We start from the raw sequence: 26,893 nt of genomic DNA, 5'->3' as shown, positions 1-26,893 counted from the left end.
TATACAGTGAGTGCAAATGAGGTAAGTTAAGGCAATAAATAGGCCATGGTGGCGAAGTAATTACAATATAGCAATTAAACACTGGAATGGTAGATGTGCAGAAGATGAATGTGCAAGTAGAGATACTGGGGTGCAAAGGAGCAAGATAAATAAATAAATACAGTATGGGGATGAGGTAGGTAGATAGATGGGCTGTTTACAGATGGGCTATGTACAGGTGCAGTGATCTGTGAGCTGCTCTGACAGCTGGTGCTTAAAGCTAGTGAGGGAGATATGAGTCTCCAGCTTCAGAGATTTTTGCAGTTCGTTCCAGTCATTGGCAGCAGAGAACTGGAAGGAAAGACGACCAAAGGAGGAATTGGCTTTGGGGGTGACCAGTGAGATATACCTGCTGGAGCGCGTGCTACAAGTGGGTGCTGCTATGGTGACCAGTGAGCTGAGATAAGGCAGGGCTTTACCTAGCAGAGACTTGTAGATAACCTGTAGCCAGTGGGTTTGGCGACGAGTATGAAGCGAGGGCCAACCAACGAGAGCGTACAGGTCGCAATGGTGGGTAGTGTATGGGGCTTTGGTGACAAACGGATGGCACTGTGATAGACTGCATCTAGTTTGTTGAGTAGAGTGTTGGAGGCTATTTTATAGATGACATCACCGAAGTCGAGGATCGGGAGGATGGTCAGTGTTACGAGGGTATGTTTGGCAGCATGAGTGAAGGATGCTTTGTTGCGATATAGGAAGCCAATTCTAGATTTAATTTTGGATTGGAGATGCTTAATGTGAGTCTAGAAGGAGAGTTTACAGTCTAACCAGACACCCAGGTATTTGTAGTTGTTCACGTATTCTAAGTCAGAGCCGTCCAGAGTAGTGATGCTGGACAGGCGAGCAGGTGCGGGCAGTGATCGATTTGGATAGCATGCATTTAGTTTTACTTGCGTTTTAAGAGCAGTTGGAGGCCACGGAAGGAGAGTTGTATGGCATTGAAGCTCGTCTGGAGGTTAGTTAACACAGTGTCCAAAGAGGGGCCAGAAGTATACAGAATGGTGTCGTCTGCGTAGAGGTGGATCAGAGAATCACCAGAAGCAAGAGCAACATCATTGATGTATACAGAGAAGAGAGTCGGCCCGAGAATTGAACCCTGTGGCACACCCATAGAGACTGCCAGAGGTCCGGACAACAGGCCCTCCTATTTGACAAACTGAACTCTATCAGAGAAGTAGTTGGTAAACCAGGCGAGGCAATCATTTGAGAAACCAAGGCTGTCGAGTCTGCCAATAAGAATGTGGTGATTGACAGAGTCGAAAGCCTTAGCCAGGTCGATGAATACGGCTGCACAGTAATGTCTCTTATCGATGGCGGTTATGATGTCGTTTAGGACCTTGAGCGTGGCTGAGGTGCACCCATGACCAGCTCTGAAACCAGATTGCATAGCGGAGAAGGTACGGTGGGATTCGAAATGGTCGGTAATCGGTTTGTTAACTTGGCTTTCGAAGACCTTAGAATAAACAAAACATGATGCAAGAAACTACTTTACAAAATAAAATGCATTATTATTCCATACCATTATTACAGAGAATCAGACAAATCATGCTACCTTCTGCCTATTGGCTACTTAGCTTATTCAAGCCTGTCTCAAAATACAACACTGCCCCTTTTAAGACAAAAAAAGCTCCTGACTTTCTTTTCAGATGTCTAGAAATGTACACATTGTGTGCTCTTGTAGGAAGCAATAATTTCTCCATTGCTGACTACAAATGATCTATAACTGGGCTACTAACTCACTAACTATTAAAGGATATGAACAAAATGTGCACACGTAGCTACATGCAGCTCTCGCTTTGATCTCAAAACAAGCATATCTACTCACGACCGCTCATGCTGTAAACACAGTCCAGTTCAAAGTAAATGGCACAGATCCACACAGTACCATTCAAAAGTTTGGACACACCTTCTCATTCCAGGGTTTTCTTTATTTTTACTACTTTCTACAATAATAGCGAAGACATCAAAACTATGAAATAACACATATGGAATCATGTAGTAACCAAAATTGTTGAACAAATCAATATATATTTGAGATTCTTCAAAGTAGCCACTCTTTGCCTTGATGAAAGTTTTGTACATTCTTGCAATTCTCTCAACCAGCTTTATGAGGTAGTCAACTGGAATGCATTTCAATTAACAGGTGTGCTTTGTTAAAAGTTAATTTGTGGAATTTCTTTCCTTCGTAATGCGTTTGAGCCAATCAGTTGTTTTGTGACAAGGTAGGGGTGGTATACAGAAGATACCCCTATTTGGTAATGCTGATGCTCCAGATATTCAACTTGTCTAAAGAAGGCCAGTTGTATTGCTTCTTTAATCAGAACAACCATTTTCAGCTGTGCTAACATAATTTCAAAAGGGTTTTCTAATGATCAATTAGCCTTTTAAAATTATAAACTTGGATTAGCTAACACAATGTGCCATTGGAACACAGGAGTGATGGTTGCTGATAATGGGCCTCTGTATGGCTATGTAGATATTCCCCCAAAAAATCTGCCGTTTCCAGCTACAATAGCGATTTACAACATTAACAATGTCTACACTGTATTTCTGATACATTTTATGTTGTTTTAATGGACAATTTTTTTATTGCTTTTCTTTCAAAAACAAAGACATTTCTAAGGGACCCCAAACTTTTGAATGGTAGTGTAGGTCTACTGCAGCTCTGACTGGTTATGATGCACCGGTCTGGGTAAAGTATGGCTGAGTCATGCTGTGTCAATGCAATAGAAGTCTACTCCGATGTGTTCTGTCTACAAAAAAAATGTCTTGCATAATTCGTTTTGCATACTAAGTCTTGCATAGTTCGTTTGGTTTCGGTATGTTGCATTAAAAGTGACTAATATTGCGTTGATTCGATCACAATTGCCACAGTAAAGGGAAACGTTGATGGCGTTAACTAACAGGGAAATCTCGAAAAAGTTGAGTGAAGTTCAAGCTCGTCTTTCTCTCCATGGGGTGATATTTCTTCTGCTGCTGTCCTGGGGGAGCCGCGCTGCAGTCTCGGGGCTACTGCACGCACAAGCACGCGCGTAGCGTAGCGTAGGGGGAACAATGCACACTAACCAGACTAACCAGGATAACCATACTAACCAGGCCAGCAACACTAACCACACTAACCAGGATAACCATACTAACCAGGATAACCTTACCAACCAGGCCAGCAACACTAACCAGGATAACCACACTAACCAGGATAACCTTACTAACCAGGCCAGCAACACTAACCAGGATAACCATACTAACCAGCATAACCTTACTAACCAGGCCAGCAACACTAACCACACTAACCAGGATAACCACACTAACCAGGATAACCTTACTAACCAGGCCAGCAACACTAACCACACTAACCAGGATAACCATACTAACCAGCATAACCTTACTAACCAGGCCAGCAACACTAACCACACTAACCAGGATAATAATACTAATCAGGATAACCTTACTAACCAGGCCAGCAACACTAACCAGGATAACCATACTAACCAGGATAACCTTACTAACCAGACCAGCAACACTAACCACACTAACCAGGATAATAATACTAACCAGGATAACCATACTAACCAGGCCAGCAACACTAACCACACTAACCAGGATAATAATACTAACCAGGATAACCATACTAACCAGGCCAGCAACACTAACCAGGATAACCACACTAACCAGGCCAGCCACACTAACCAGGATAACCACACTAACCAGGATAACCTTACTAACCAGGCCAGCAACATTAACCACACTAAAACTTGATAATAACTTACATAAACACACAATCACACAAACAAACATACACACTCATGAACTGTACACAATGTAAAACACAGTGGCCAAAACACACACTCTCACAGAATGAGTTATGTTATGTGAAGACAGCAAGCCTTCGGGGATAACCATGGCTCACCTTTTAGTAGGTGTACAATATGTAACATACACACACACACACACACACACACACACACACACACACACACACACACACACACACACACACACACACACACACACACACACACACACACACACACACACACACACACACACACACACACACACACACACAGAGTGGATGGATTCCTCTGATTAGCACTCTTATTATTGGAACCAGACTCTTCGTCCAACCTGGCTCAGCCTACGGCTATGATAACTGCTAAGAGCTTCTATGGCCTCAGTAACGTCTGTAGCTGTAGTTTATGGAGGTATTTAAGGGGGTAGGTGGTGAGGATATATTGTATTTATTTGTATGTATTAGGGATTCCCATGAGCTGCTGCCAATCTTCCTGGGGTCCAAACACATTAAGGCACTTACATTACACATAAAACACAAGATACAACAGTACATCATAGAACGTTAAACATTAGAGACTGCAGGGTTATTTAGATGGTTGGTGATTTAGACTGACAGGTTCCAAAGGAGAGAGAAATATTAAAGTCTGTGTGTTTGTGTGTGTGCACATGCGTTAAGATGAAAGTGAGCAGAGGGAGTTGTGCCCTAGAGGAGGAATGGCTAATTTCACAGCAACAGGATTTATGCCTGGATAATAGTACGTTACTGCAGGGGCCTGGTTACATTACACACCTACTGTATATGCACACAGGCAAACTTAGGAGCTGTGTGTCACATACACACAGAGAAAACACAAATAAATAATGGTAGTGGATGGTAGTTATAATGGAGGTGTTAGGAGAGACACAGAGAGAGAAACAGAGGGAGAGAGAGAGTGAAAGACAGATACAGATGAAAGGAAGAGAGAGAAAAAGAAAGAGAGAGAGCGAGAACGGGAAAGAGAAAGAAAGAGGGAAAGAGAAATAGAGAGAGAAAGAAAGAAAGAAAGTCAAAAATAATGGTGTTCCAAAAAAGGCCCAGTCGCCAGGACCAGAAATACAAATTCCATCTAGACACCGTTGCACTAGAGCACACAAAAAACTATACAAACCTCGGCCTAAACATCAGCGCCACAGGTAACTTCCACAAAGCTGTGAATGAGATGAGAGACAAGGCAAAAAGGGCCTTCTATGCCATCAAAAGGAACATCAAATTCGACATACCAATTAGGATATGGCAAAAAATACTTGAATCAGATATAGAACCCATTGCCCTTTATGGTTGTGAGGTCTGGGGTCTGCTCACCAACCAGGAATTCACAAAATGGGACAAACACCAAATTGAGACTCTGCATGCAGAAATCTGTAAAAATATCCTCTCTGTACAATGTAAAACAACAAATAATGGATGCAGAGCAGAATTACGCCGATACGGGCTAATTACCAAAATCCAGAAAAAAGCCGTTAAATTCTACAACCACCTAAAAGGAAGCGATTCCCAAACCTTCCATAACAAAGCCATCACCTACAGAGACATGAACCTGGAGAAGTGTCCCCTAAGCAAGCTGGTCCTGGGGCTCTGTTCACAAACACAAACAGACCCCACAGAGCCCCAGGACAGCAACACAATTAGACCCAACCAAATCATGAGAAAACAAAAAGATACACAAAAAAAAATTACATTGGACACATTGGGGAAAAAATACAAAAAAACAGAGCAAACTAGAATGCTATTTGGCCCTAAACAGAGAGTACACAGAGGCAGAATACCTGACCACTGTGACTGACCCAAACTTAAGGAAAACTTTGACTATGTACAGACTCAGTGAGCATAGCTTTGCTATTGAGAAAGGCCGCCGTAGGCAGACCTGGCTCTCAAAAGAAGACAGGCTATGTGCACACTGCCCACAAAATGAGGTGGAAACTGAGTTGCACTTCGTAACCTCCTGCCAAATGTATGACCATATTAGAGACACATATTTCCCTCAGAATACACAGATCCACAAAAAAAATGAAAATACCACAGTGTGCCATCACAGCAGCAAGATTTGTGACCTGTTGCCACAATAAAAGGGAAACCAGTGAAGAACAAACACCATTGTAAATACAACCCATATTTATGTTAATTTATTTTCCATTTTGTACTTTAACTATTCGCACATCGTTACAACACTGTATTTGCACAACATGAGACTTGTAATGTCTTTACTCTTTTGGAACTTCTGTGAGTGTAATGTTTGCTGTTAATTTAGATTTTTTATCTCACTTTTGTTTATTATCAACTGCATTTGCTTTGGCAATGTTAACAGTTGCTTCCTTGAATTGAATTAAATTGGGAGAGATGTAGAGCGAGACTTAGAGCAAGACAGAGACATGGAGAGAGACAGAGACATGGAGAGAGACAGATACATGGAGAGGGACAGAGACATGGAGAGGGACAGAGACATGGAGAGAGACAGATACATGGAGAGGGACAGAGACATGGAGAGGGACAGAGACATGGAGAGGGACAGAGACATGGAGAGGGACAGAGACATGGAGAGGGACAGAGACATGGAGAGGGACAGAGACATGGAGAGGGACAGAGACATGGAGAGAGACAGAGACATGGAGAGAGACAGAGACATGGAGAGGGACAGAGACATGGAGAGGGACAGAGACATGGAGAGGGACAGAGACATGGAGAGAAACAGAGACATGGAGAGAAACAGAGACATGGAGAGAGACAGAGAGACAGAAAGGAAGAGAGAAGAGAAAGAGAGAGGAAGAGTGAAACAAAAGACAGACTGAGACCCAGACAGAGGTGAAAGAACTGTGGTGAATGAAAGAGAAGCTTTAATACAGAAATACTCTTCTTTATCCACTAAGCTCAGGAGGGGAAATTAGAAAAAGATTGCCAAGAAAAGTAATATTTTACACACATACACGCACGCACACAAACACACAAACACACACACAATGGCACACATGCACATGCACATACACACACAAACACATCCCCTGACAGACACAAAGCTCAGTTTATGTGGGAGAACAGAACGACCTAAAGCCCAGGCAGTCTCAGGAGCAAATCAGGGTTGGGGTCAATTCCATTTCAATTCAATTCAGGAAGTACACGGAAATTCCAATTCCAATTATTTTCAATAAGAAACATTTGGAATTGGAATTTGGTTTACTTTCTGAATTTAAATGGAATTGACCCCAACCCTGGCACAAACTCATATACACAACCCTCACCTCTGACCCCCAGACTTGGGTGAAATACTGACTCCACTCAATGAAAACATTGTGGAGCAAAGTGGGAAAATCAGTCTCCAAGCATTCTGTCAGTATGGATTACATTACAAGGTGTGAGAAAAGTCGTCTTCCTTAGGATATTGTGCACTAATTATCGCCAGACACACAAGTCTCTCCCTCTCTCAACAGAGCCCTGCTTGCCACACTAATGCGAGTTGTATTAGTCGGGCCTGGCCTTCATTTACATTCATAAACCTGTCAGATGGCCAGAACTCTAACCATGTATCTAACCTCTGATCCCTACTAACCCCTACCTACAGTAGGTGCCCTACCCAATTAACCCCTGACCTTATTAACCCATGCGCCCTCAAGCTACAGACAGTCAATAGGCATCCAGGAAGTGCCTGATAGGTTTATCTGTTTTACATTACGGGTACTTTGGCAACACTTATGCAAACACACAGTTTCTCTCTGCCTTTCTTCATCCTCCTCCCTTCTGCTCTCTTCATCCTCCTCCCTTCTGTTCTCTTCTCATCCATTTTCTTGCTGCCTTTTTCCTTTCTACCTTCTTTTCCTCAACACCACTCTCACACACCCTTTCTTTCTCTCTCTCCTCTCTGTGTGTATTTTTTGTCCCGAAGCTCTTGCTGTGGTTCGCAAGGATCCCACGGAGCAAGGGATAAACCCACTGGAATTCACTATATTTAAACAAGACACACACACACACACACACACACACACACAAAACACCCTTTCCTTCCTCCTTCCCTTCATCACATATTTGTTCTCCTGAGTACACAGGGTCAGTTGTCACAGTCTATCGGACTCACGTGTGTGTGTGTGTGTGTGTGTGTGTGTGTGTGTGTGTGTGTGTGTGTGTGTGTGTGTGTGTGTGTGTGTGTGTGTGTGTGTGTGTGTGTGTGTGTGTGTGTGTGTGTGTGTGTGTGTGTGTGGCTGTCAAGATAATAATGACAGGTTTGAACCCTGTGTACTGTATACATGCTTATCTGACTAAACAGCAGGAATTCACACACATACACACACACACACACGTGTGTGTGTACATCAGCACAAGCAGGAGAGTAATGATTTTACATCAAACAGAACGAATCAGGAAAATCTGAGGTGCTGATTCTCAAGCACAGTACACCCTCCGGGGGGTGATGTAGGTACTACAAGCCATTCTATAACAAATGGTGTTTGTTTCATTAATCAATTGTTGATATAGTCCCAAAGTGTTTTGCATGTCAGCAATCAAGTTTAAGATATATAACTTTTAAAATTCTGAAATAAAGCCGGTATTATGCTTTTCGTGTCATATGATCTGGCATTAATTCATTTTTGGATAGGTGGGTGAATGGATTGATTGATTCTTTTCTTAATGAATTTCTTAATTGAACTCACGTTAGTTTGACCCAGGCCCGGTTTGAGATGCTGCCCTCATGCAGCAGGTTGTGACTAAGGTCTAAAACTCTCAGTTTGGCCAATTCACTCAGAACCCCCTCTGGTACCTCCTGTAACTGGTTATCACGCATCCTCAGCTCCTACGCACACACACACACACACACACACACACACACAGATATTTAGACACACATAATATAGAAACACACAAGAATGTATTGTAAGAATGTTCTGGATGGTGATGAGGAGACTGACCTGTAGGGAGCGGGGCAGGCCGAGGGGGAGGGAGCGGAACCTGTTCGTGTCCAAGCGCAGGTACTGGACCCTCCTCAGCGGCTTGAAGGTCAAAGGGGACATGTTGCCGTCATGGAAAAGGTTCTCCTCTAGCTCCAGAGACAACAGATGGAACAGACCTGGGGGACACACAAACACACACACACACACACACACACACACACACACACACACACACACACACACACACACACACACACACACACACACACACACAAAGACAGATAAACACAAACAAACACACGCACACAGACATACACACACAAACACACGCACACAGACATACACACATACACAAAGTGATACTTATGACTGTCACAAAGAAGTGTGTGTGTGTGTGTTATATATGGGGGATTAAATCAACCTTCGACCTCTCTCAAACACACACCTTTGAAGCTGTAGGGGGTGAGTCTGGTGATCTTGTTGTCATTCATCTTGAGCTCCTCCAGTGACGGTGGCAGCAGTGGGATCCGTGTCAGCTGGTTATCATCTAGGTTAAGCCTCCTCAGCCGGGTCAGATTCTACCAGGGAGTACAGAAAAAGAAGAGGAGAAAAAACGGTTTAGATTACTGTTAAAAATGGTCATTTTCTGGAAATCTAGCTTGACCCTGATCTTTATTTAGCGCATGTATTGGTCTGGTCTGGTTGATCTGTACCCAGTGAAAGCAGTGAGCTGTGTCACTCTCCCAGTAACTCTGCCCTGTTCCTCCCGCCTCTGTCATTACTGGATGAACGGATATCATGAAATCATTCATTCTTAAAATAATCTCTTCATCTCAATCCCATTGGCTGTAGTCATGTACTATATTTCACTTCAACATGTGTACACACACACACACACACACACACACTTAGCTGATCTCTTACAGTTTTTGACAATTGCTTACGCAATTTCTGAAACTATGGCTCCTTTTCTCTAGACTCTACACACAACCCCAAAACACACACACCTGCAAAACATCACACATCTCTTGCAAAACCAAACACTTACCAAAATGGTGTTTTTGCATCAAAACTCTACACACAAACCAAATGATTAGCACTTATACATGCCAACTACACACGGATGTGACAAATGTAAAACATTACTCTTGTCTTTTGCATGTTCAGTGTGCAGTGGAGTCCACAACAGTTTGTCATATCACTTACACGTACATGTATGTGCACAAATATATACAGTATGTATGCATATTCAGTATATATTTACGCTATAAACAGACATGCAAGGTGGGGGGGGGGAATATTTTCTTTCTCAAAACATTGTATTTTCATCCATATTTCGGGATGAACAGTAACAGACAAAACAAATACAGTAGAAGATAAACAAATAGGTGCATCCTGTCTCCTATTTGGGTCTGGCCACAGCACCTCAACATCACAAGTGATCTCTCTGGCTAAACAGCGGGGGAAGTAGAGTCTGGAGTGGCATATCCAGCCCTGGCATGTCCCCTCATCTGTCACCACAGGCCTCCTCCATCGCCTGGAGAAGGGGTATGCGTTGGTGAGGTTGCCGATCACATACCTTCCAACGCCACGCTAAAAATAACTCTTCTATTGGGTTTAGAAATGGAGAATATGGTGGCAGGTTGAGCGTCAAAGCTTGTGGATGGTCAATTAACCAATTGCGGACCTGAGCAGCCCGGTGGAAACTTACGTTGTCCCAGATGACAACAAATCTGGACTACTCTGGCCCATTCCTCTGGTCATTGGGAATGAGGATATTATGCAGGGTGTCAAGGAAGGTGATAATGTGGGCAGTATTGTCAGGACCAAGAGTGGCAAGATGATCAAGGACACTGTTCTGACTAATGGCTGCACACATTGTGATGTTGCCGCGACGCTGTCCAGGGACATTGGCGATGGCGCAGTGTTTCTTCCCCTGCAGTTTGAGGTTTCTTCCCCTGCATCTTGTTTTGGCTACGTTAAAGCCGACCTCATCAATGTAGACTAAATCATGATGCTCTGCAGCAGTATCTAGTTCCATAACTCTCTGAAACAGACAAGACAAAACATTATTGTATGACAGTATGAATAGACATAGAGCAGTCAATATGCAGCACAATACACTGGAATACAGCACCAATGACAGGATAGTATAGCTTACTTGTACGTATTCATAGCGCAGTTGTTTCACTCTGTCAGAATTTCTCTCAAATGGTACTCTGTAGAGCTGCTTCATATGACTGATGGCGTTTCAGGAGACGGCCCATTGAGGATAAACTAACCCTATTTATGTTACTGAATGTTGTGTTGTCAGTGATAATGTGTTGTCAGTGATAATGTGTTGTCAGTGATAATGTGGTGTCAGTGATAATGTGTGTGAAATGACCATATTCACTATGTGTTGTTCCTGCTCTGAACAGCCGGTTTCTTCCTCCATTGAAGGATCGTCTAGCAATTCTGCAAAAACATGATGTGAATGGTTAGGGTGCAAGATTTATTTCGGTATGAAATGAAATGTTACTGTAGTGCATGTGCTGCAAGTGCTGCAAGTACAGTAACATGGTATAGAGGGTAGGTTTACTTGCCTGTTCTCATTTCAAAATGTCCGGATGATACTAGCTGCAGTGTAGTAGCTCAAGTTAGGCTGGACCCTCTGCCCAGCCTCCCTGAAACTCAAACCATGGTTGACCACATGATCAACCAAAGTGGCCCGGATCTCATCTGTGATTGTTTTCCTTCCTCCTCTTCCTTGTCCCACTCCTCGTCCTCTTCCCCCTCCTCATCCTTGTCTTCCTCCTCTTCCTCCGCCTCCTCGTTGTCGTCCTCCGTGTCCTCCTCCTCGTTGTCCTCCTCCGTGTCCTCCTCCTCTTCCTCCACTCCTCATTGTCCTCCTCCGTGTCCTCCTCCTCTTCCTCCGCCTCCTCGTTGTCGTCCTCCGTGTCCTCCTCCTCGTTGTCCTCCTCCGTGTCCTCCTCCTCTTCCTCCACCTCCTCATTGTCCTCCTCCGTGTCCTCCTCCTCCGTGTCCTCCTCCTTGTCCTCCTCCTCTTCCTCCACCTCCTCGTTGTCCTCCTCCGTGTCCCCCTCCTCTTCCTCCACCTCCTCGTTGTCCTCCTCCTCGTCCTTGTCGTTGTCCTCGTTCTCGTCCCCCTCTTACCCTCACTCCTCTAACTCTCCAATATTGGCCTCCATTGTTGTCCAAACCAAGAACCTAACCTGAAGCCTATTTATAGTGCTCAAGCTCTGATTTCTTAGTGAAGAAATGAGCTATAAGTGTTTTCACATGTGAGCACTGGGTGTAGGTAATCGGTAAATGAGTGTGACATTTTGAATGGCAGTGTTTTCCAAACGAAACACAAGACCTGTTAGTTTTGAATGATGTGTCTAATGTAAATAACTGTGTTTTAGTGTTTTGCGATAAGTGTGTTTTACAGACAGTTTTGCAGACTTGGTATGAAGATAACGTACATGAGTTAATGGTTTCACTGAGAGTGCCTCAAGTACCAGTTTTAAGTGTGTAAGAGATTGTGAAAAGCTGTAAGAGGAGCCAATACACCAGAGTGTGCTCCTGCTGTAGTCTGTCAGCCAGTTACCAGCTGCTATTATAGAGTATACTGACTCAGTTACTGTCAGCCAGATACCAGCTGCTATTATAGAGTATACTGACTCAGTTACTGTCAACCAGTTAACAGCTGCTATTATAGAGTATACTGACTCAGCTACTGTCAGCCAGTTATCAGCTGCTATTATAGAGTATACTGACTCAGTTACTGTCAGCCAGTTACCAGCTGCTATTATAGAGTATACTGACTCAGCTACTGTCAGCCAGTTACCAGCTGCTATTATAGAGTATACTGACTCAGTTACTGTCAGCCAGTTATCAGCTGCTATTATGGAGTATACTGACTCAGTTACTGTCAGCCAGTTATCAGCTGCTATTATAGAGTATACTGACTCAGTTACTGTCAGCCAGTTATCAGCTGCTATTATAGAGTATACTGACTGAGTTACTGTCAGCCAGATACCAGCTGCTATTATAGAGTATACTGACTCAGTTACTGTCAGCCAGTCACCAGCTACTATTATAGGAATGTGCTGACTCATGCAGGACTGCCCTGGTCATTTAGCAGATGCATCTAGAGATCTCAAACCCCCAACCCTTACTCTCCAGCAGGTCTTTCAAACAACATGGTAGGGGTGGAAACCTGGTGAGACTTACAGAGAAGAGGTGGTGGCTGAGTGAGTCGTCATCCAGTCGGTTTTTGCTCAGATCTATACTCTCCAGGTTGGGAAGACCAGAGAAACCCCGCGAGGCAATAAGACTGATGTTGTTCTCTGTCAGACACACATATAGAGGTAAAATCACACTAACATTTACAATAATATACTCACTAATATATACACTAATATACACACTGACATTTACACTCTAATATATACACTGACATATACAGTAATATACACACTAATATATACACTAATATACACACTGACATATACACAGTGACATATACACCAATATGCACACTAATATACACACTGACATATACATTAATATACTCACTAATATATACACTAATATACAGTTGAAGTCGGAAGTTTAAATACACCTTAGCCAAACTCATTTTTTCACAATTCCTCACATTTAATCCTAGCAAAAATTCCCTGTCTTAGGTCAGTTAGGATCACCACTTTATTTTAAGAATGTGAAATGTCAGAATTATTTATTTATTTAATTTTTTATATCACCTTTATTTAACCAGGTAGGCCAGTTGAGAACAAGTTCTCATTTACAACTGCGACTTGGCCAAGATAAAGCAAAGCAGTGCGACACAAACAACAACACAGAGTTACACATGGAATAAACAAGCGTACAGTCAATAACACAATAGAAAAAAAAGAAAGTCTACATACAGTGTGTGCAAATGGCGTGAGGAGGTAAGGCAATAAATAGGCCATAGTAGGAAGTAATTACAATTTAGCAAATTAACACTGCAGTGATAGATGTGCAGATGATGATGTGCAAGTAGAAATACTGGTGTGCAAAAGAGCAGAAAAGTAAATAAAACAATGTGGGGATGAGGTAAGTAGATTGGATGGGCTATTTACAGATGGGCTATGTACAGCTGCAGCGATCGGTTAGCTTCTCGGATAGCTGATGTTTAAAGTTAGTGAGGGAAATATAAGTCTCCAGCTTCAGCAATATTTTTTTATTTATTTTATAATTCGTTCCAATCATTGGCAGCAGAGAACTGGAAGGAAAGGCGGCCAAAGAGGTGTTGGCTTTGGGGATGACCAGTGAGATATACCTGCTGGAGCGCGTACTATTGGTGAGTGTTGTTATCGTGACCAGTGAGCTGAGATAAGGCGGCGCTTTACCTTTTAAAAATAGTAGAGTGAATGATTTATTTCAGGTTTTATTTCTTTCATCACATTCCCAGTGGGTCAGAAGTTTACATACACTCAAATAGTATTTGGTAGCATTGCCTTTAAATTGTTTAACTTGGGTCAAACTTTTTGGGTAGCATTACACAACCTTCCCACAATAAAATGGGTGAATTTGGCCCATTGCTCCTGACAGAGCTGGTGTAACTGAGTCAGGTTTGTAGTCCTCCTTGCTCGCACACACTTTTTCAGTTCTGCCCACAAGTTTTATATAGGATTGAGGTCAGGGCTTTGTGATAGCCACTCCCATATCTTGACTTTGTTGTCCTTAAGCCATTTTGCCACAACTTTGGAAGTACAGTGAGAGAAAAAAGTATTTGATCCCCTGCTGATTTTGTACGTTTGCCCACTGACAAAGAAATGATCAGTCTATAATTTTAATGGTAGGTTTATTTGAACAGTGAGAGACAGAATAACAACCCAAAAAAATCCAGAAAAACGCATGTCAAAAATGTTCTAAAATGATTTGTGTTGTGTATTTAACCTTCTGTTCCCCCCCATGTCCTTGTGTGGAATTGTTTGTTTGTAAGTGCTGGTGCACGATGTTACTGGTGCGTGTCGGGTTTTGTACCCATGTAGGTTCATTTTTTTATTGCCGTTGGTTTTGAAATTAAACTGCTCCGGCTATTACTTATTTCTGCTCTCCTGCGTCTGACTTCACTGCCACCAGTTCCGCAACCCTTATAGAATTCCACACCACCCATATGGAGTCAGCAGGAGCAGGTGCCCCTGGTATAGGGGTCGAGGAGCGCGTCCTGGAGCAAGAGGCGATGATCCACCATCTCGGCGCCGCCATGGACCGCGTTGTCCAAACCATGGACCACTGGGAGAGACAGGGAGTTCCTCCAGCGCCTCTCCCAGCACAACAGGGGTCTCCACTACTCACTCCCCCTGCACCCAGTTCCAATGGGATTCGCCACTGGAACTGCAGTTGGAGTTATACCTGGCAGTTATACCTGCAGCTGCAGTTGGAGTTATACCTGGCAACCTTCCACCCGGCTCCTTCGGGCCGTGAGAGGGTGTCCGCCCTCATCTCCTGCCTCTCGGGGAAAGCCCTGGAGTGGGCCAACGCCGTGTGGGTGGAAGGAGATGCGGTGCTGGACCACTTTGAGGAGTTCACCCGTCGTTTCCGGGCGGTCTTTGACCACCCGCCTGAGGGCAGAGCGGCGGGAGAACGTCTTTTCCACCTACGGCAGGGGACGAGGAGTGTACAGGAGTTTGCTTTGGACTTTCGGACCCTGGCCTCCGGAGCGGGATGGAACGACAGGGCCCTGATTGATCACTATCACTGCAGTTTGCGCGAGGACGTCCGTCGAGAGTTGGCCTGCAGGGACACCACCCTCACCTTCAACCAGCTGGTGGACCTGTCCATTCGGCTGGATAACCTGCTGGCTACCCGCGGACGTCCAGATTGGGGTCTGTTGGTTCCATCCCCCAACACCACCGCTCTGATGCCCATGGAGTTGGGAGGTGCTGCGCTCAGGGAGACCGGAGGAGGTTCCGTCTCGTGCACCATCTGTGGCCGCAAGAGGTCACACTGCCAGTTGGTGCCGGGTTGGTTCCTCTAGGGGTCGAAGCAGCAGGCAGGGCACTCTGGCGTCACCCCAGGTGAGAAGGCACCATTCTCACCCAGAGCCCTCTGTTGCACACATGTTTTTGTTTGTCACTTTTCCTGAGTTTTGCCCGCATTCCCAGCATAAGGTGTTCGTTGATTCGGGCGCGGCTGGGAATTTTATTGACAGATCATTTGCCCATAGTTTAGGGATCCCCATCGTTCCTGTGGCTATGCCCTACCCAGTTTACACCTTAGATAGTCGACCCTTAGGGTCAGGGTTGATTAGGGAGGCCACCGCTCCTCTGGGCATGGTGACGCAGGGGGGTCACACGGAGAGAATCAGTCTCTTTCTCATTGACTCTCCTGCGTTTCCCGTGGTGCTAGGCCTACCCTGGTTAGCTTGTCATGACCCCACTGTTTCATGGCAACGGAGGGCTCTCACGGGGTGGTTGCGAGAATGCTCGGGGAGGTGTTTTAGGGGTTTCCGTAGGTGCTTCTACGGTGGAAAGTCCAGACCAGGTCTCCACCGTGCGCATTCCCCCCGAATATGGCGATTTAGCTCTCCCCTTCTCCAAAAAGAAGGCGACTCAATTACCACCCCATCGATGAGGGGATTGTGCGATAAATCTCCTGGTAGAAGCTGCACTTCCCAGGAGTCAGCCTTCCCTGTGGCTCAGTTGGTAGAGCATGGTGTTTGCAACCCCAGCATGGTGTGTGCAACGCCAGGGTTGTGGGTTTGATTTCCACGGAGGGGCCAGTACAAAAAAATGCATGAAATGAAATGAAATGTATGCCTTCACTACTGTAAGTCGCTCTGGATAAGAGCGTCTGCTAAATGACTAAAATGTTTTTAAAAAAATGTATCCTCTGTCACAGGCGGAGATGGTGGCTATGGAAACATATGTCTCCGAATCCCTGCGTCAGGGGTACATTCGGTCCTCCACATCCCCCGCCTCCTCGAGTTACTTTTTTGTGAAGAAGAAGGAGGGAGGTCTGTGCCCGTGTATTGACTATCGAGGCATTAATCAGATAACTATGAGGTACAGTTACCCGCTACCTCTTATCGCCACGGTCGGCTGAGGCAGACAGGGCCTTTGGTCACCTTGGTTTACCTCGGCTCCCGTGCTGGCCCATCCGGATCCCTCTTTGGCATTCATAGTGGAGGTGGACGCGTCCGAGGCTGGGATAGGAGCCGTGCTCTCTCAGCGCTCCGGTACGCCACCGAAGCTCCGCCCCTGTGCCTTCTTCTTGAGAAAGCTCAGCCCGGCGGAGCGAAACTATGACGTGGGGAACCGGGAGCTGTTGGCTGTCGTCAAGGCTTTGAAGGCGTGGAGACATTGGCTTGAGGGGGCTAAACACCCTTTTCTCCTGACCACCGCAATCTGGAGTACATCCGGGCGGTGAGGAGACTGAACCCTCACCAGGCAAGGTGGCCATGTTTTTCATCGTTTTGTTTTCACCCTCCTGCCTGGTGGCACCGGTAGTGTGCGAGCTGGACGCGGACATTGAGCAGGTGTTGCGTGCAGAGCCTGCTCCCCTCCAGTGTCCCGCTGGGCATCTGTACATTCTGTCTGCTGTCCGTGACCGGCTGATCTATTGGGCCCACACATCACCCTCCTCTGGTCATCCAGGCATCGGTCGGACGGTGCACTGTCTGAGTGGGAAGTACTGGTGGCCCACTTTTGGCCTCCTGTTCGGTGTGCACCCGGTGTAAGGCTCCTAGGCACCTGCCCAGAGGTAAGCTACACCCCTTACCCGTTCCACAGCGGCCATGGTCACATCTGTCGATCGATTTCCTGACCGATCTCCACCCATCACAGGGAAACACCACGATCCTGGTCGTTGTGGATCGTTTCTCTAAGTCCTGCTGTCTCCTCCCGCTGCCGGTCTCCCTACGGCCCTACAGACTGCGGAGGCCTTGTTTACACATGTCTTCCGGCACTCGGGGTGCCTGAGGAGATAGTGTCTGATCGGGGTCCCCAGTTCACTTCGAGGGTCTGGAGAGCGTTCATGGAACATCTGGGGGTCTCGATCCGCCTTACCTCAGGTTTTCACCCCAAGAGTAACGGGCAGATGGAGAGAGTAAACCAGGACGTGGTTAGGTTTCTGAGGTCTTATTACCAGGACCGTCCGGGGGAGTGGGCAGCGTTTGTGCCCTGGGCAGAGATGGCCCAGAACTCGCTTCGCCACTCCTCCACTAACCTCTCCCCCTTCCAGTGCGTACTGGGGTATCAGTCGGTTCTGGCTCCTTGGCATCAGAGTCAGACCGAGGCTCCTGCGGTGGATGACTGGTTCCGGCGCGCGAAGGAAACATGGGACGCTGCCCATGTTTACCTTCAGCGTGCCGTGCTAAGCCAGAAAGCCAGTGCAGACCGTCATCGCAGTGAGGCCCCGGTGTTCGCACCGGAGGACCGGGTCTGGCTCTCGACCCAAAACCTGCCCCTCCGCCTGCCCTGCTGAAAGCTGGGTCCGCGGTTTGTGGGGCCGTTTAAAGTCCTGAGGAGACTGAACGAGGTGAGTTACAGGTTACAACTTCCCCCCGATTACCGTATTAACCCCTTGTTCCATGTGTCTCTCCTCAGGCCATTGGTGGCTGGCCCACTCCAGGAGTCTGAGGTGCGGGAGGTTCCTCCGCCCCCTCTGGACATCGAGGGGGCCCCGGCGTACTCCGTTCGATCCATACTGGATTCGAGACGTCGGCCGAGGGGCCTTCAGTACCTCATGGACTGGGAGGGGTACGGTCCGGAGGAGAAATGCTGGGTTCCGGTGGAGGACGTGTTGGACCCTTCAATGCTGCGGGAGTTCCACCGTCTCCGTCCGGATCGCCCTGCACCTCGCCCTCCAGGTCGTCCCTGGAGCCGCGCGTCGGGGGGGTACTGTCACGACTTCCACCGAAGTCTTTTCCTCTCCTTGTTCTCTCCTCCTCTCCTTACCTATTTCTGCTCTCCTGTGTCTGACTTCACTGCCACCAGTTCCGCAACCCTTACACCCACTGGAATTGTGATAGAGTGAGTTATAAGTGAAATACACACTCCTTCCGTGGCCTCCAACTGCTCTTAAATGCAAGTAAAACTAAATGCATACTCTTCAACCAATCGCTGCCCGCACCCACCCGCCCGTCTAGCATCACTACTCTGGATGGTTCTGACTTAGAATATGTGGACAACTACATATACCTTGGTGTCTGGTTAGACTGTGTCATGGCGTGGCCCTCTTTGGGTATAGCGTGCCTTCCCCCTCTCTCTCTCGCCTACACCCAGGCTGCTGTTATCTCAGGTCGTAAATTCCTGGAGGAGACTCTCTTCCTCATGGTCAGACAGTATAGAAAGAGAGAAGGTTTCACAGGAGAACAAAGGAACCTCTTCTCCAACATAGAACTTGAGAACTGAACAATGTACATGTTTTGGAGAAGGTGTACACGGTCGGGGAAGAAGCCAGCTACGACCGGTCCATTTCGTTTAATATTTGTGAAACTCATGAGAGACAATACAGCCACATTACCATAACTCTGTTTATACAAGACTCTCAGTTATGAGGCTTGCATCTAATTGTTGTATAAAATGAATGAGTAAAGATGAAACTATTTGTGAAATTATGTAATGTGACTATAAACTGTTTAATGAAAGGGAACCCAATTCCCTTTAAAGTTAACTAAGTCATTGGTCCGCCCCATGAGCACAGACATTGATCTGGCATCATGGGACAGCCTTTTCTGCTCTTCCGAATATAACCCCCACCTGGAGAATCATCTTCAGACCAGCTTACCTCGATAACTGAGAGGGCTAAGGTTTTAGTAGATTGCTGAATTCTTAACCATACCACGTGGTTAAACTCTGAGACTATCGATACCGACAGAATAAGAACAAATCTTTGATGCTAATTACTAGTCTGCAGCTAGGAATTCTGTACCATTGAACGCGAAGACCGACAACCGCCGAAACATCTATTCTACAAGAACATTTCTGAAATGAGACTCTGAAGTATCCATTCTAACCATGAGAGACGATCAGACGAACTCTCCAACAGAAAGACGTGACGACACACTGAGCGTAAATACATATTGATTGCAGTTATTCCCAAATGAGTGAGCGTTCATGTGCAAAGAATTAGCATTTCTATTAATATAATTATCAAGTGTGTAGTGACTCATTTGCATAATTCCCGCCTTTCTCAGTCGACCCCCACTTCCCTTTTGTCCACCAAGCAGCAATACCAGTTTATCCCACTAGGGAAACTCCGCTATCATTTCCTTGTAACTATATCTACTGTTTGTTTGTTTATGCATTTCTGTGATTATTTAGTTAGTAAATAAATGATTTAAGACAATTGATGTATGGATGATTCAGTTTGGAATGAGACTAACGTGAGGTAAAGAATAATTCATTAATTAGAAGACTAATTGATCAGATATTAAAATATCTGAAAGTTATATTAGGAAAATTATAGCTTTGTAATCTGAATATTTTCCTTGGTGCCCCGACTTCCTAGTTATTTACATGATTAAGTTAGTTTAATCGCGTAATAATAATTACGGAGAATTTATTTGATCAAAATAAGTCTTCAGTTTAATGATGCCAAAGACACGACAACTGTAAACTTTCCTTCCAGACTCACATTAAGCATCTCCAATCCAAACTTAAATCTAGAATTGGCTTACTATTTCACAACAAAGCATTCTTCACTCATGCTGCCAAATATACCCTAATAAAACTGACTATCCTACCGATCCTTACAAAATAGCCTCCACCATCTGGCACCCCAATGGTGGAACAAGCTCCCTCACGACGCCAGGACAGCGGAGTCAATCACCACCTTCCGGAGACACCTGAAACCCCACCTCTTTAAGGAATACCTGGGATAGGATAAAGTAATCCTTCTAACCCCCCCTTAAAAGATTTAGATGCACTATTGTAAAGTGGTTGTTCCACTGGATATTATAAGGTGAATGCACCAATTTGTAAGTCGCTCTGGATAAGAGCGTCTGCTAAATGACTTAAATGTAAAATGTAAATGTAACACTCTACTCAGCAAATTGGATGCAGTCTATCACAGTTCCATCCGTTTTGTCACCAAAGCCCCATATACTACCCACCACAGCGACCCGTATGCTCTTGTTGGCTGGTCTTCGCTTCATATTCGTCGCCAAACCCACTGGCTCCAGGTCATCTATAAGTCTTTGCTAGGTAAAGCCCCGCCTTATCTCAGCTCACTGGTCACCATCGCAGCACCCACCCGTAGCACGCGCTCCAGCAGATAATTTCACTGGTCATCCCCATAGCCAACTCCTCCTTTGGCCGCCTTTCCTTCCAGTTCTCTGCTGCCAATGACTGGAACGAATTGCAAAAATCACTGAAGCTGGAGTCTTATCTCCCTCACGAACTTTAAGCATCAGCTGTCAGAGCAGCTTACCGATCATTGCACCTGTACACAGCCCATCTGTAAATAGCCTACCCAACTACCTCATTCCCATGTTAGTTATTTTTTTGCTCCTTTGCACCCCAGTATCTCTACTTGCACACCTATCACTGTTGCTAATTGCTAAATTGTAATTATTTCGCCACTATGGCTTATTTATTGCCTTACCTCCCTAATCTTACTACATTTACATACACTGTATATAGATTTTTCTATTGTGTTATTGACTGTACGTTTGTTTATCCCATCTGTTACTCTGTGTTGTTTGTGTCACACTGAATTCTTTATCTTGGCCAGGTCGCAGTTGTAATTGAGAACTTGTTCTCAACTAGCCTACCTGGTTAAATAAAGGTGAAATAAAATTTTTTTTTTAAATCTGTCTGTAAACAATTGTTGGAAATATTACTTGTGTCATGCACAAAGTAGATGTCCTAACCGACTTGCCAAAACTATAGTTTGTTAACAAGAAATGTGTGGAATGGTTGAAAAACTAGTTTTAATGACTCCAAATTAAGTGTATGTAAACTTCTGACTTCAACTGGACATACTAATATACTCACTAATATACACTGTATACTAATATATTTACTAATATACTCACTGATATACACTAATATATACACACTAATATACTCACTAATATACACACTCACTAATGTCATAGATACACAATACATGATTTTATACAGTACATATTACCTTTTACAACACTCATTTCATATTACTCCCGCCCACCTCCTCACCTGCCAGGTCCAGGGTCGTGACCCCAAGGTCGGTGATGATTGGGAGGTGATTCATGCCAACACCCCTGCAGCTGATTTGGCCGTTAGACGTTTGACACGTCCCTGGGAGAGACTCTGTGAAGCTGGTCCTTGCTACTGTCTGATTGGTGGGAGACTCTGTCCCCTCTTCTTCCTCCTCCTCTTCCTCTTCCTCCTAGTAATACAAATAAAAATGATCATAATCATAATCATCATTATTGTCATCATCATGCTTTGCCTGATGAATGGATCCTGTTCATTACGATCCCGTACCTCCTCCTCTTCCTCCTCTTCAGAATCATCTTCATCTTCATCGTCTTCTTCTTCCTCCTCATCTTCCTCTTCCTCTGCCTTCTCTGTGTCCATCAGTCTGTCCTTATCACTGTGTAGTTCCTTTAGGGTGGTCCTGAGAACACCTTCCTGTTCAGCTCCCCCATTTGTGCCTCGCTTCTTCCAGCCAGGTAGGGGGCGCCCCAGACCTGCCTGCATGAGGGGAGGGAAAAGGAAGAACCAATAGAAAAGGATGAATAATTCTAAGCTGACACATGGAATTGTTTTAAGATGGTCATACTATGAATCCTTTAGGTATTTGATTTTGAATTTTAGGACCCCTTTAGGTATCCCCAAATTTGTTTGGGGGGGTTGGCACAAAACTACCTTCATACTTCCATAAAAATGTTTAACCAGTACCTGTTACCTTCAGACAAGTCCTGTGACACGTGTGGAGGTCATAGAGCAAAACGGAGAACACCACCATATTCGTGAGAATCTCCCCTTACCATAGTGTAGACTAAATGGTTTGGATGCTACAAACAGAAGTTGTCACATCAACTGTACCGACTTCAGATGAGTCCCCTGACACTTGTGGGGGTCTCCTTTCCATGGAGTGGTCAGAATAGTTTGTAGGTCAAACCGTTCGGACGCTACAGACGTATTCGTGAGAAGACTGATTTTCGGGATGTCTCATGGTCTCACAAACACCGCTCTAGCTCTGCCACCTTTCATCGCAGATGTGGAAATGTTACATCGGCGGATGCGGTGGATTAAGAGGCATCCAATGCAAAAAACGGTGCGTCAATAAAGGTGAATTGAAGAGGTCTGTATACCTACCACTCTGTATGCAGTGGCCTCTACAGTTGCTGCATGTCTCCTTCCCGTCACTCCTCTCCTCCCTCTGCTCGCCTCCATCTCTCTGTCCTTTCTCATCTGCTCATCCGCCACTCTCCCCTTCTCCTCCTCCTCTTCAATTCTTGGATTCTCGTCCTCCCTGCCTTTTCCCTGATCCCTGCCTTCTTCATCATTCGGTAATGAGGTGAGGGGTAGGGCTGAGAGAGACACTTAGATTTTAGGATTAGAGATTAAGGTTAAAATATATTTTATAAAGAACATTTCAAGGATTTAGACTCTTAAAATCCTCACTGTTTTGGTGGATTGCAAGGGGCTTTTTACGGACAGCTATGTCAACTATAGAGAGCACTCAGAGAATGCATAGAAGAGGCATACAGAGAATGACTCACCTGATGAAAGACATGTGGCGACCACAGGTACATCTGACTCCGTAATAGCTGTACCTATCACAGTTGTTTCTGTAAGAGGTATGTCCGTCAGAGTTGGGACTGTGGCATGTGTGTCCATTATAGGACTGTATGTGGCAGGTTGGTGGGTTGCTAGAGTGTCTGCATAGATTCTATCGGGTTCCCTCGCTTCATGTTCCATGGTCCATGTTCCATGCACATGTTCCACGTCGTGTTGTACCTCATTTTCTATCTCGTGTTTTTGGGGGATCAGAGTTAGAACGCCTACACTGAGAACACTCACACACAGACACAGAACCCAAAATCTCAGCATCGCCATGTCAGGTCTCTGGATCTGAGCCCACGGCTGGTCAAATCTAAAACCCAGGATTGGAGACTGTACTAGTCCAAGACAAACTAACTGGGATAGTTTAAGACAAACTAACTGGGATAGTCCAAGAAAAAAATTACTATCGACAAGGAAAAACTTTGAGACCTGGGCTGTGTTTCTGAAACCACCTCCAGTCCAGTCTTGAAGTAAAGAGAAGTAACAAAGATCTTCCTGAGTATAGCAGCACCCGCAGAAGCAAAAATCAGGCAAAGAATAAAGATGCGAAGCAGAAGAGGAGACGTGGACGACAGAACTCCCAAGAGACTCCCGACTCTTTAAGCACTCTCCCCAGAGGATACTGTACCAGCAGAACTAAAAGTGAGAGGTGAGAATGGATAGAGAGTGAGAAAAGAGGGGATAGAGAAGGAGGAGGGCACAGGGAGGAGAGAGAGAGAGGTGGGGAGAGTGAGAGAGAGAGGGGGGAAAAAGTATGTTCTCACATTCTAAACAAAGGCCTTCGTTCATCTCTCCAGAAAACACAGATCACCCCTCCTCTCCTGCCCTCTGCCCTCCTCTCCTTTCCTCTTCTGTCCTCTCCTGCCCACTCCTGCCCTCTCTAGTCCTGTCCTCATTGCCTTAAACTAACAAACACCTGGGTGGAGAGAGCGAGGCGGGGAGATAGATAGAGAGGGGTGGGGAGAGAGAGTGAGAGAGGTGGAAGATTGAGAGAGAGCGAGAGAGAGGTGTGGAGAGAGAGAGAGAAATAGGTGGGGAGAGGGAGAGACAGGAAGGGGGGCAACTAGAAAGAGAAATAGGGAGGGAAATAGTCAGAAATGATCTTACACACAATGGTGATGATGACATAATTTGTGTTTGCAGGAGACAGTGGTCTGTCATGCTGTTTTGTCTGTCATAGACAAATTGGTTTGGTGGGGTGTTCCTGGTCGACATAGGGAGTAAGGATGAAGCTGCCCTCAGACTCCGATCTATGGTCAGTATTTACAGGAGGCTGCTGAGGGGAGAACGGCTCATAATAATGTCCAGAACGGAGCAAATGGAATGGCATTAACCACATGGAAACCATGTGTTTGATGTATTTTTTACCATTCCACTAATTCCATTCCAGTCATTACCACGAGCCCATTCTCCCCAATTAAGGTGCCACCAACCTCCTGTGTCAGTTTTGCGTTCTTCGAGTAAACTGATCCTGGATCTGTGCCTCCATAAGAGAAAGAGGACAGTATCTGCTCTGGTTGGAGTCACCCCTGTCTGGCCTCCTTCCATTGGCATCTACAGTATCTACGAAGAGAGGTAAGACCATTTTAAAAATGAAAAATTGCCTTGTCAAGGCTGTAACACACATACAATTGCTAACAAACTCCATCTCCCTCAAACACACACATTATACAATCTCAGCATATATACAGCACACACACACACACACACACTGACTGAACCAAGCAGGTGCCACTTCTGTTGACTAACCTCACACTGCAGAGTGAAACTTGCTGACTGCCATTCTCTGTTTGCATAGTAAATACACACACCACACACACACACACACACACACACACACACACACACACACACACACACACACACACACACACACACACACACACACACACACACACACACACACACACACACACACACACACACACACACACTGTATATATATTAGCATATGTCATTGCCAGGCACTTGCTCAGACGTCATCTGTTACAACCTCAGCAACACACACAAGCATCCTTACAATGTGTGTATATTCATCCCACACTGTATATCACAGACAACAGCTATGCAGGGTTACAAGGTGTGAATTTACAGAAATATCAAATGTGAAAATAAAGCCTATATGATATTCGAGAGGAGTCCCAGGTCAAAAACCAACCCAGCCACTACATGCCCATATTTAGTGTGTGAGTGAGTGTGCATGAGTGCATTTTTGTGTTTTTTGTGTATGTGTGCATATGTTTGTGTGTGTGTGTGTGTGTGTGTGCGTGTGGTTGTGTGCGTGCATTAACAACTAGTCCTATAACGTCAGAGAGGGGGACAATCTCAGGCCATCCAGACCTCCAGTCCAAAAGGTCCATTTGGGAGCAGACAGAGGTGTTGTTCTTTTTACAGTAAACACTCAAACAGACAGATGCTTGTCCTGAGGTGACTTACCAGAGTAAACATTGGAGAGACAGGAGACAACAAACCTAAATTTGACTGTCTGACAAGAACATGCAGTAAACCACAACTCTAGTCTTCCCAATCTTTCCTCTCACCTCATCTCCCTCTTCTCAACCCTCCCTCCCGCCCTCCTCTCAATCCTCCCTCCCGCCCTCCTCTCAATCCTCCCTCCCCTCACTGTCTACTTTCCTCCTATCCTCTCTTGTTTCCTTGCCTCCATTTGTATTTGTTTTTGATGAGTCAACCACCTAATTGCGCCCAATCCCAAAGACACCCCAGCCAGAAAGTTCACCCTGTTCTTACGTCTCTTATTTTTGTCTCCTATTTCTCCTCCCTTTCCAATGTCTATCAAAATGTGTCCCTCCTCCCACATTCTCCCTCTTGCTGTAGCTCCACATACTCCTGTCCTTACCACAACAGGGTTGTAGACACAGACAAGAGTCAGTGTGGCAGAGACAGACAATCTGAGCCGTGCCAACCCCTTCCAGTATATGACATTTATATTACATCTACCCCAATGTATCACATTCAACGTTCTTATGCTAAACCTCTGTCCAGCCAAACATCACCATTACTCAGTACAATCCTACATCGAAAAACAAAACGTTGGGCCAAGCTATTATTTCAGCATAACCATGACAAACAAGCCATGAGTTGGCACAAGCGACCAGGAAGCCTCAATCTATTGGTAACTATACTGGTCTTCCACACCACAGCCCATCCACTTGGTTTGGTATAGCCAAAGCTGAGGGGTGGAGCTGGGGAAATGTAACCACCATCATTGCATTTTAAATTCATTGATGGAGCTATGAATGCAAGGATTTACAGTCCATGAGATAGGCAAAATCATTATACTATAAATTGTTTTGTTACCAACAAAAACAAAAACAATGGAATAGGCTACAGATTTTATACTAAATCTCATTAGGGATTTATTTATATTATAT

At 45.2% G+C, this 26,893-nt stretch overlaps 1 protein-coding gene across 3 annotated transcripts in view; it reads right to left on the bottom strand.

Moving 5' to 3' along the window:
- si:dkey-32e6.6 (extracellular matrix protein 2) overlaps positions 1–24,167 on the bottom strand; it is a 35,454-nt gene extending 11,287 nt beyond the window's left edge. The window contains exons 1-8 of one of the 3 annotated variants that reach the window (XM_014134599.2): positions 23,438–24,167; positions 23,031–23,257; positions 22,194–22,403; positions 21,903–22,095; positions 12,964–13,016; positions 9,191–9,323; positions 8,764–8,921; positions 8,509–8,648 (exon numbers count right to left, since the gene is read on the bottom strand). In XM_014134599.2, coding sequence (XP_013990074.2) covers positions 8,509–8,648; positions 8,764–8,921; positions 9,191–9,323; positions 12,964–13,016; positions 21,903–22,095; positions 22,194–22,403; positions 23,031–23,257; positions 23,438–23,774 — 1,451 coding nt within the window. In that variant the 5' untranslated portion in view covers positions 23,775–24,167. Of the gene's footprint in view, positions 1–8,508; positions 8,649–8,763; positions 8,922–9,190; positions 9,324–12,963; positions 13,080–21,902; positions 22,096–22,193; positions 22,404–23,030; positions 23,258–23,437 lie in introns of all 3 variants that reach the window. The other 2 variants (XM_014134597.2, XM_014134598.2) reach the window with 2 other exon arrangements.
- Between the last annotated feature and the right edge of the window lie 2,726 nt (positions 24,168–26,893).

The sequence above is a fragment of the Salmo salar genome, chromosome ssa13, assembly GCF_905237065.1.
Source record: "Salmo salar chromosome ssa13, Ssal_v3.1, whole genome shotgun sequence".
NCBI lineage: Eukaryota > Metazoa > Chordata > Actinopteri > Salmoniformes > Salmonidae > Salmo > Salmo salar.
Note: the sequence above shows the minus strand (reverse complement) of the source record. Positions and strands in the feature narration are given on the sequence as shown.